Raw genomic sequence first — 11528 nt, forward strand, 5'->3', positions numbered from 1 at the left:
ATTCTCATGTATAGGGTGACAATTCAGTGTAGTATGAAAAAAATAGTTCCAGTGAAATTCCGCAACATGGCGCACCCTCAATAGATCCTGGTTCACCTTTAAATATTATATCGCCTTTTTGTGGTACGCAGAGTCTTGTCAAGTGGATAGTTACAAATTGTGTCGATAATTCTGTCATTAGCATCTTATAAAAAAATGGCAATTCAATCATTTTATATAACATGAAATGAATAATCTACTAAAATAATGTAATTATACTTAAAATTCATTTAATTAATGATTTACTTATACCTTTCAATAATTATTAATTAAGCCAAAGACTTATTGTACCTAAACTGAATTGATCGAATTGACTAATAAGAATTGTAAGATTTTACATTATTATTAGTTTTTACTCTAACGCAGCGGTTCTTAATTTTTTTTTTGACGGAACCCTTTTGGAAAGCGAAATACTTGATGGAACCCTACAATAAAACAATAGTTTTTAGAAGTGTATTTTTTTTATTAATAAGCATAATAATTATGCTTATTTTATTATTATAAATTATTCTAAACCCAGGGTTCCGCGGAACACACTTTGAGAATGGCTGCTAACGTATTTCAGGTATAATTATGTGAAACTAAAGAGAGTGTATTTATAAAAATTATAGCAGTGTACAATTCGATCATTCTCTTAACGGTGGTCAATTTGAGATGAAAACAATACACCAAGGACCTGTCAGTTCAGTTGTTTTGTCTCTCTAGTTTTCATAACGAATACATGTATGTACTGTGCAGTAGTATGTATGATATAATAGTATGTACAGCTGAGAGTTAATTAATAAGAAATTGCCTACTTTGAGCATTTATTAAGACTAGGGCCTTGTTTATAGTACAGTATTGAATTAGTAGCCATGTAATTTGGGTTTTGTTGGATTGTTCATTGTATCTATCCAGTTCCTATTCATGTACTAGATAGCCCAGTAGTACGTACTCAGGGCCTTGTATTTTTAATTTTTAATTATACTTGATATGAAAATTACGTGTTTCATATTTTCTTAATTTCCCAAATATTTTTTCGTTTGTAAAAAGTACAAAAGGCGGACTTAATGCCTTGAGGCATTCTCTACCAATCAACCACTGGGCCAGACAGAAATTAGCTAAGGTGGGTGCAGTGTGAAAAAAAAAATCCAAATATACCTAAAACCTAATACGCCCTAACGCCCTATATGTCACGAACGTGGACTCAAAAGTCCTCGTGGCGGTGACAGATTTTTTTATTACAAACAATAACGTGAAACTGGTACTTATTTTTAAATTTCAAACACGGCGGTGACGCGTTAAGGTAGACCATTTTTTCATATGAACACAAATAATTTTCGATAAAACTCCCATCAGCCATTTGCAAACCTGACAACAACACACCGTTCTAAAAAAAACTTTCAATACGTCACCCTAGGCCCGTAAGTGGGATTTTCTCCCCGCTACCTATTATATAATCTGTGCCGCTACTCGAGGAGAAAATCTCACTTCCTGGCCAAGGCAAGACTAACTTTAGACAAACCACGGGCGGTAATTCGTAAAGCCCCAGATCGCATATTTATGGCTCTCACCTTCGGTTCGGGCCACAAACACCTGCGATCTGGATCATCACGAATTCACCTCCCTAGGTATGTAATGTACTATTTTCTACGACCAAGCACTTTAAAATAAAATTGCAAATTTAACAAATATTTTTCATTCAAGAAGTAGCAAAAATGGAGTGTATGGGCAGAAAAAGAATGAATGAAATTAAAAAAAATATGTCCATGGTTGACTTATTTGTCAGAGATGACATTTAAAATAAGGTTGGCGACCACTTGGCGACAATGTATTTAATTCAATATTTTTTAAGTGGTCATTACAGGAAGTATCGAAATAGTATCGAAAAAGATACTGCGTGTATGCACAAATGCTTTTTTGGGGAATAGACTAAAGACTTGTTTTGACAACTATAAGGTAGGGTATTAAAGGTGTGTACACGACCCTTTAAATGTCAAATAAAAGCACGGGAGTAGAAAAAGTAGGTAACGCTTTTTACGAAGTTTCCAGTTATTGAATTTATAAAAACGCTGAAATTATTTTTCTTTTATTCTATAATAATATGCCTTTATAATACCCGTCCCGAACTCAATTTTTGATCTCCATACAAACTTTCAACCCCTTTTTCACCATTTTGGGGGATGAATTTTCAAAAACGCTGAAATTAGTAAGTAGTCTTGCTTTTTAATAAAATACCTTTTATACAAAGTTTCAAATTCATAGCTTAAAATAAAACGTGAACCCCATACAAACTTGCATCCGGGGTTTTTAACCCCCTTAGAGGTTGAATTTCTCAAATACGCTTCTTATCTCTTGTAGGTACACTTTATAAATGCAACCTAGTGTGCAAATTTCAACTTTCTAGCTTTTGTAGTTTCGGCTCTGCGTTGATGAATCAGTCAGTCAGTCAGGACACGGGCATTTATATATATAGATATAGACGGACGGACGATGCCTTCTTATGGAGAAAGGTACTTATTAACTAGTACTTATTAACCGTGGGGAACTTTGATGGGTAATCCTTCGTCATATAGTGTATCTAAAAAATTGCCTGGATAATAAATACTTGTTGAATTGCTGAATGATTCCTTTGAAACGAATTTCTTGGGTGGATATCTATCGTTCTTGTCAAATTCACGTCTTGCGTATATATTGTACCGCCGAGTAATATTTACTTCTTTATCCCATGAGGTATTATCAACCCATACCAATATTTTTTTTAACCATTCGGGTACGAACATATCCTCGTAGTAGAATCGTTGACGCCATACTTTGTGCAATTGGCAGAACTTCTTATAAAATATAACTTCCGGGTATCTGGGTAAAAATATTTGTTGTGGATTAGTTCAATAACATGGACAGTTATGAGGTAGGTAGGTACCTACTCTTTTTAAAAGCATATAACTGAATTTTAGATATTTGATGGATATATTGGATATATATTCGCAACTTTTGATCTCTATTCGGGATTGGGATTACTTATCCGTATTAAATAGGTATGGTAAGCATTTGATTTGATAGTTTAGTATTTAGGTACTCACAGACTCAACTGCCTTAAGATCCACCTCCAAGTAGTGGTGTGGTAATGGGCAAGTTTCGGGTCTAGTTGTGGCAATTTGGCCTGTTCCTTCACTGCCCCGGCGATCGCCAACGCAGTCATTCCCAAATCAAAGCCAGTTACAATAACTTGATTCATGTTATTTTTTCTATTCCACCGCCTTATTTCTGAAATATTCGATAGAAAACAGTGTTTAAAGAAAGATCTCGTATATAAGTTTTGATCCAAACTACTTATGTAATGCAATAATATTTTTCATTGATCAATGTCCCATTTAATAGGTTGGTACTTGCCTGGTTTTGAAGACCAATGATTTGATTTGGTGTCGAGGAGGAAGGGTTGCATTGACGAATTTCTCAATGTAGCGCACTGTAATAAATGCCGCTAATCTTAATTTCAAATTAAGTTTAACCCTTCTCCAGGTCACACCAATTTATAAGGTTTTCCCAAAATATATCCAAATATATCCCAACTAAGCCAGATTTGATGATTACACTATTTGAAGACCACTTTGATGATCAATTTCGGGAAATGAGACTTTTCCCGAAAGTGAAATCTAATTTGAACCATATAGGTACATTGGAATGAAATTCTATTCGCGCGTATGTGGTCGATAAATTGTACCTACTAAGTATGCCTGGAAAAGGGTTAAATGGTACAGCTAGCTTAGAGTTTTCTGTTTTCAAGTTATTTTTTCAGCAAGATATTTTGGTTTTATTCCCAGCTGTTGGCTCCTAATTCATCGTGACGACAACAGAACTAATACTCGTAACTGCACCAACTGATAAGTACTTAGGTAAAATACCTGACTACCAGAGGCTTCATATTTTCTTCTAATATATTGACAAGTGATTCATTTTACGAGCATTAACTTAATGTTCTTAAACTAAAGTTTTGAAAATAAGTTTTTGCCAAAAATATGTATTGTGTTTTTTATTTTATTATTACTTACACTTTATTGTACGATATAAAATTGTACCAATGGCGGACTTAATGCCTTAAGGAATTCTCTACCAGTCAAACTTGTAAGTAGTTAGTGCAGGCAGGACTGTAAATCTCGAGATGAAATATGAAAGACAAAGCCGTTACCTATGTAAACGATAAAACATATATTAATACCGATTTTTGGTAACCTCTTGACTCTTGAACAAGGTCGGGTTCACTTTATATTTCGTCACCTTTACAAGTTCTTATCGGTGTCACCCGACTAACATGTATGCAAATTTTCAGCACAGTCGGAAACCGGAAAATGGGTCAAACTTAGCTTCCAAAATGTACTAACTAACAAACAGAACAGACGAGAAGGTACTTGTACTAACAGGGCAAGTTAAATAAAAGCTTGTTAAGATAGGTAAGTAAGTACTGGGAATTGGTCTCGCCTTTACTAGTGGTAACTAGTAGGTACCGTAGGTACGTACTGACAAAAAATACTCCCAGTAATTGAAGGCATGTTTACAAAAACAACATAACTACCTAGACATGATTTTACAGTAAACGAAAAAAAGTAAATGTCTTCTTACTTACTAGTTATTAGAGATAAACATTGTACGTATAGGTGATTTTAGTAAGTGGCCAATAGTTCAGAAATATACTACCACATTTCAAAGACAAGTATTTTTTTTTTGAAAAAAAATTGAAAAATGGGTTCGTCACTTATGCTGTTTTTGTAAAATTTTGTTAGTTAACTATGTTCTTTTTGTACGAAAATAAAACAACTTTCTCTAGAATTTATCTTCTTATTCTATGAAATACAGGCTTATTTTTTCTTCACTATTTAATCCTCACATCCGCTGCTATTGTCATCACTATCTACCTCTAGAGACGACGATTCTTTACACGTTGGAGACAAAATAGATTGGTAGAATTGATGGCTCGCTGGTTTGACCAAAAACTGCATCAATTTCCTCAAGTCGCGTGCTTTGTGAAGATTTAGGGAAAGTCGAGACTCATAAGCACGTTTTAAATTCAAGTTCTTGGGCATTTTCTTCCTATTCCTAATGTCAATGGTAACCCAAGGTCCCGTAAATGAATATCGAACCGACACATATTTTGTGTCGTGTTCTATTTTTATCATTCTAACCTCTTTCAATTTCATAGCAGGCTTACTATTACGTAAAAAGTAACCTGAAACCGCATTCTTTATATTGTAGAATGAATCATGGGTGACTTTTTTTACTATAAATGGTGATGGACGTTCGCGAGCACTTTCCATTATAGCATTCCAGTCATCGGGCACTTCTGGAGACAACGTCTTTTTCTTGTTTCCAATAAGGGTAAAATCCTGATCATTTGGTAAATAGGTATGTCCTCTGATAGGAAAAATGTATTTAATTGAACGAAAAAGTCCCAGCACATGAACTAAACAATATAGAAAATAAACCATCACATAATTTTTATTTTGTCCTGGGCATCCATCACTCAATAAAACTAAGTTTTCAGAGTAAATATCGTTTTCATTTAGGTATGAAAGTAATAATGATGTAACATCATTTTGATGCTTTTTCCCTTCTGTTTCGATGTAACTATTTAAAGTTACATGATTTTTTCCAATATCATGTATGCCAAAGACATACATCCATAGTTGGCGACAATAAAAGACATCACTTGTTCGGATATGGGGCAAGGGCAAATTTTGCATGTAATCAAAGCTTAAAAACATGGTAGCACCTTCTTTTGCCTTTTTTTGTTCAATTTTTTTCATCTCTGTGCATTTTTGAACTTTCGACAAATGATTTTGGTGTTCAAGTTCCAAAGCTTCTTTAGTTTCATCGTCATCAGCAAGCTTAATATTTAATCGTAACGAATCGCATGTAGCACACGTGTCTGATCGTGGCAGGCCAAACTTTAGATTGAATTCATTTTTGAACACTGACAAATAAACTGGATAAGTGATTTGTATTTGGTATGATTCCATGAAAAGTTTATACATTTTAGTAACTGATAGTTCCTCAGATAAATATCTGCAGTTCGGATTGTCTCTTTTCGAATAATGAGATTGCCTCATTTCAAAAGAATTGATGTGAGAGCGGATTAAATTGAGGACCTCTTCCGGTGTTTTTTTATATCTGTTTTCTCTATGTTTTCCCCGCATATCTTCCACGTTAGCTAAATTATTAAGTATGTGATTTTGAATCCTTCTAATACGGCCCTTTGTAACACCATGAATGTTACAAAATGCAGTTAAACAAACTGATATCTCGATCATCTCAAAACGCACCTTGTATGAGAAAGAAACCTTTCTTGACTTGATATGTGTTTTGGTCGTACTGCGTTTTGGTTGGTACGACGAAATGAGGGACATCAAATATGTATCTTGTTCATTTTTGTTGCCGATATCATTAAATTTTTTTAATATATCTTCTCTAAGCTCTTCTTTTATATTTTCATAACATTTATAAGTCTTGCACCTAAAAAGAACAAAGTTTTACATACCTAATAGAATAAAAAATCTATGTAAATCTGTTTAGATTAAAAAAAGTGTATATTTTTACCAACCTGCAATTTGGGCCAATTTGACGAGCTGGAATTATTTTTTTTCTGTGATTTATATGTTCTTCGCCTCTGGCTTTTTTAATTTTTATAATATTTTCCTTTTTTTCTTTGCGTTTTCTTTTTCTATTTAATCCTGCCATTTCAAAAGTTATTGCGATTAAACAAATTAATAGATCATTTTTTTTTATTAGTATCCAGTTTGGTCGACATTGTGACCAGCGACTGCTTTTGTTGGGAGAAGATTGGTGACGTGGCCGGAAGGGCCACGCTTCTTCTAAGATGAACACTATGATACCAATAACTGAAATCTGCCAAAAATGTTAGTTATGTTGTTTTTGTAAACATCCCTTCAATTGAACAATTATAGGTACTGAGGCAGATATAGTTGCGCCTCGGTCTATCCACTCTTGATGCTGACTGTACCAATGTATTTAAACATGTAAAAACTTTACCTCGCATATTGGTAGCAATAACAGTGTAGTGATAAACGAAGCAAAATCTAACATTTTGAAGTGATTACCTACAAGGTAATTACGATCTGCACTGACCACTAGTGACTGACGACAAACAAAGATACTACGAGTATTCAATCAAAATTGTCCGACGACACTGATGCAACTGATGGCAATGGAAAGCATTATCAAAAGAGAGAAAAAAGTAAGAATTTGCGATGTATGTTGTCATAATAAATGCAGTCCTCGAAATGAAAAGACGTCAAGAATGCTTATCAACATTGTGCTTCCGTCGATGCCCAGTGACAACATATGATGTCCGGGGTATATCGTCGGTATAATAAGATAAATAATAATATTAAATTAATATGAATCATTGTTACCTATATTAAAACTTTATCATGAATAATAACGTGGCCTAATTTTTATCGTTCAACCATTAACCACTAATACAATATACACTGTGTTTTAACATAGATACGTAGGTATCATAATTACTCATAAGAGTCATAATTACTTCGTCAAAACAACGCAAACAACTCTGAATGTTCTTAGGAAATACCACATAGTGATTATATAACAAAAAGAGGCATATTATTTGTGAAAATATAATTCTTTACATTTTTTTGAGGTACATATATGCCATTTGGTCGTTACGTGTGTATAAGGATTGCTGGCATTTTGGAAATTGTACGTCGAGTGTTATTCCAATTTCGACCTAAGAATTTTTCGTGTTACAATTTTCATTGTGGGCTCAGTCAACAACAGAGTTACAATAGGCTTCAGTTACATTTTCACAATGAAGCCTAGTTCTCGTACGTCTCTTTATTCTTAACATTTCAAAATAATCGCTTTTGTAGCTATTTAGCGTCGTTCAAGAGCGACGTCAAAAGTTTACATAGCACAGTTGTGCGGTTAATCGAACGAGCGAGCGAAGCGAAGTGAAGTTCTTACATTCAACTTGGAACACGCGGCTGGCTAGGGGCACGTCCCGGCATTTCGATGTTTTTAAGCTGAACTATCAGAGGATAGTTTGATACACAATAACGTTACTAAATTTGTTCTAATTTAAATGAAATTAGGCAAACGTGTAGTTAAGGGCATTATATTTTAGTCATTAAATTATGAGCAGGCAGGGGTTATGGAGCTAGAAGAGCCTAGAAAGCCAAAAAACTATTTGTGAGGGGTCTTGCTATTTTGGTCCTCTTGTTTGCAAGAAAGTATGGTCGAGTTTGGTATCAAATGAAAGTGCTCGGCTGACACATTTATAATATTGTTTTTGAATTTGCCATTTTAAAATAATTAGCGAGATAAAATAAACATAATATAGTATTTGACATTTGTCAAAAGAGAATACGGCTTACCACAGATAGAGTCTGTGCGGAAAGAAAAGAGTCGTGGAATGTATGGGACCCAATAAGTATATTCCACGATTCTTCTCTTTCCGCACATGCAGACTCTACAGAGTATTGCAGCAAATTGCATGCGGTTTTCGATCCATTGCCGGTGCAATAAATAATTCTATCGATCTATCATTCTTCGAACCGCGAGTTCTCAGTTCGGGGCGAACTACTAGTAAAATAAGTTTTTGGCGACAAAATCATTTTTGGTACAAGCTTTTATCGCTGAATGCAATATTGTGGTACCATAATATATTAATATTGCATTAATATAATAATATTGCATTGTCATTCGAAGCGCTGGTGGCCTAGCGGTAAGAGCGTGCGACTTGCAATCCGGAGGTCGCGGGTTCAAACCCCGGCTCGTATAGGTAGTTCCACGAGAGTTGAGGCCACCTCAACTTTCGTGGAACTACCTATACCAATGAGTTTTTCGGAACTTATGTACGAAATGTCATTTGATATTTACCAGTCGCTTTTCGGTGAAGGAAACCGGAGTAATCCCAATACGGCCTAGTTTACCCTCTGGGTTGGAAGGTCAGATGGCAGTCGCTTTCGTAAAAACTAGTGCCTACGCCAATTCTTGGGATTAGTTGCCAAGCGGACCCCAGGCCCCCACGTATGGCAGCAAAGTACCGTGTTCGATTCGAATTTCAAAAACAGAAAATGGTCATTTTAAGTGAAAAAAAAATAGTCCAATAAATATTTAATTAATGCAGAAGTATTCTTAAGACACTAAAGTTATCTCTTTTGAATATTATTTTGTTAAAAAACTAGCTAACAGAACATTTTCACATTTAATAACAAGTCCCGTTATTGTTGCTACCACTCTACCTATTGTTGGTAATATTGAAGAAGAATTTTCTGCATTAGCATCCAACTTAGTACCGGCTACAACAATTTCCTACATATCTGCTGCCGAAATCGCTGATAATATTCAGAAATTTCATCCTTGGGAAGCTGTAAAAGCTATACCAGGAATATCGATATTTCATGATATATTTGTCAATGACAGTGAAATAGAATGTAAAATACACGCTTTGGGTAGACAATATTAAGTTTTTTTAGTTTAAAGTAGATGGGCGATTCTCAGAGATGACGTTATTTGATACACGACTTCATTTCCTAAAATCTAGCCTTAATATAAAAAATATTGGTAGTGGAGGCCTCCATTAGAACCTTATAGTTTTTTTGATATTTGAGATTTAAAAAACACCGAAATCATGTGCAGGCACTGAAATCAATTTGCCTCACCGAATTCAAAAACGCTTACACAGAAATCACACTTCAATATTATATCTAAATTATATTATAATCTATTCATATTTATCATTATTATTTGATGATAAGTGATGTATGGGGTTCTTCAAAAAAGGAGTGTACAGGTTTTTAAAAAAAGGTCGGCAACGCGCATGTAACACCTCTGGAGTTGCAGGCGTCCATAGGCTACGGTGACTGCTTACCATCAGGCGGCCCGTATGCTTGTTTGCCACCTATGTGGTATAAAAAAAAATGTAGCGAGGCTAATGATATCGCATAGCTTACATAAATTTAATAGATAGTACCTTTGTTTACTCGAGATTTTAAAATAACCAAGTTGCGGCTTATGAAACAACATCTCTAGAAGATATCCCACACTAATTGACTATCCTCATACAATAGGGCGAAGTACGTATGGTCCCGAAACGAGTTTTAGACATGTCGACCACAAATTCGCACATACTTAAGTGCCATGAAAAAGAAAATGTTTGTTTCACACAATCCAACGGCACACTCATCAAAAAGAAACTTATGTTACCTACACTACACCCGATAAACAAGATACTTTTGAGTGGTGCTCAAAATTTTTTAATGCACTTATAAAACAATGTAAACAATACGGAAAACAAGTATTTTGCTAGACTTAAAAATATGTAGTATTTTTGAATGACAGAGTTTTAAAGCGTGTATTCCCTCAATTTAAAACTATTTAAAGTTGTTGACTAATGCTTAAAGATCTAATCACCTATTCATTATGATCTCCTGCACCGTCAAACACTTGAGCTAAATTGTAACTCCGATATTTAGACATAAATACATCAGACATTGAGGATTGTTAAAACATTGGCTATGTTGAATTTGTGTTCATGGCTATGCTTTAGAAATATTGATCAGTACCTACCTACGTTCAGTGCCTTTGAAGCGATCTCGACATTCGAAGGCGACTTTATTTTTAATCCCTTGTTTTGTGGGTGCACCTTGCATAGTATGTAACTACACAAGTTATTTTAAACGAAGTGGGATCTAATTAACTACATTTATTTAAATTGGCTCAAGTTCAAGGTATCGTGGTGTAGGAGGGCCACAAGTGATACAGAGGACAAATTCACATAATATACTCCATTGGTTTGAAGAGAAATTAAGACAACAGCGGATAGAGAGACATTGGGTCTACGATTTTCAACATACGTCTTGGGAAAAAAAAAACTACTCATTGTAAACTAGTGATTTTGTTTACCTATACTATGATTTAATTTAAGTACATAGTTTTACGTTTATAAAACATATCTTGTACTTTTTAGGTGTGATAAGTTGGAAAATAAAGTACAACAAACTAGTTTACAAAGCAGGATTTGAATTCGGTGATCACTTTCTTGATATCGGTGGTCAAAAAATCCACTGAAACCAAGGAAATCAACACCAGTGATGTCAAAATTAATCGCTTTTTAGCAATTACAGAAATAGTATGAATGATACAGAGGAGATGTAATAATGATGGGTTTACGTACTTTCGAGGATTTCTTAATCACTTGCGTAACGATAAAGACACTAAAACTGTGGGAGAAAATTGCACCACCGATCTCAAAAAAACATAGAACCAAACCCACCGAATGACAGAGAAACATTTAAAAAACTACCTTAGTATACTGTGACTGCACCTCTACTTTATTCAACGGTTAAGGCACAACTAAAGCATACTTTGTTTGAGCCACTGAGTTCCTGGTCTACAACTTTGTAAGTGTACCGACATGGTTTGTAAATTACACCGAAATCAGTCAGTAGCCCGTTTGTAAATTTGGTTTTATT

At 34.6% G+C, this 11528-nt stretch overlaps 1 protein-coding gene across 1 annotated transcript; it reads right to left on the reverse strand.

The window, feature by feature from the left end:
• Positions 1–2552: 2552 nt before the first annotated feature.
• On the reverse strand, positions 2553–3241 carry LOC134661787 (uncharacterized). Its single transcript, XM_063517974.1, has 2 exons — positions 3102–3241; positions 2553–2877 (listed from the first exon to the last, which is right to left on the reverse strand). Exons 1-2 carry the CDS (start codon positions 3218–3220, stop codon positions 2553–2555), a joined length of 444 nt encoding a protein of 147 aa, XP_063374044.1. The 5' UTR covers positions 3221–3241.
• Between the last annotated feature and the right edge of the window lie 8287 nt (positions 3242–11528).

The sequence above is a fragment of the Cydia amplana genome, chromosome Z (assembly GCF_948474715.1).
Source record: "Cydia amplana chromosome Z, ilCydAmpl1.1, whole genome shotgun sequence".
NCBI classification, from domain to species: Eukaryota; Metazoa; Arthropoda; class Insecta; order Lepidoptera; family Tortricidae; genus Cydia; species Cydia amplana.

Bases quoted from the DNA above. Each gene is read 5' to 3' on its own strand.
- LOC134661787 (XM_063517974.1), bottom strand. From the start codon at position 3,220: ATGACTGCGTTGGCGATCGCCGGGGCAGTGAAGGAACAGGCCAAATTG. The intron at 2,878-3,101 runs GTGAGTACCTAA...ATTTTTACCCAG, and splicing joins ATCTTAAGGCAGTTGAGTCT to ATACCCGGAAGTTATATTTT.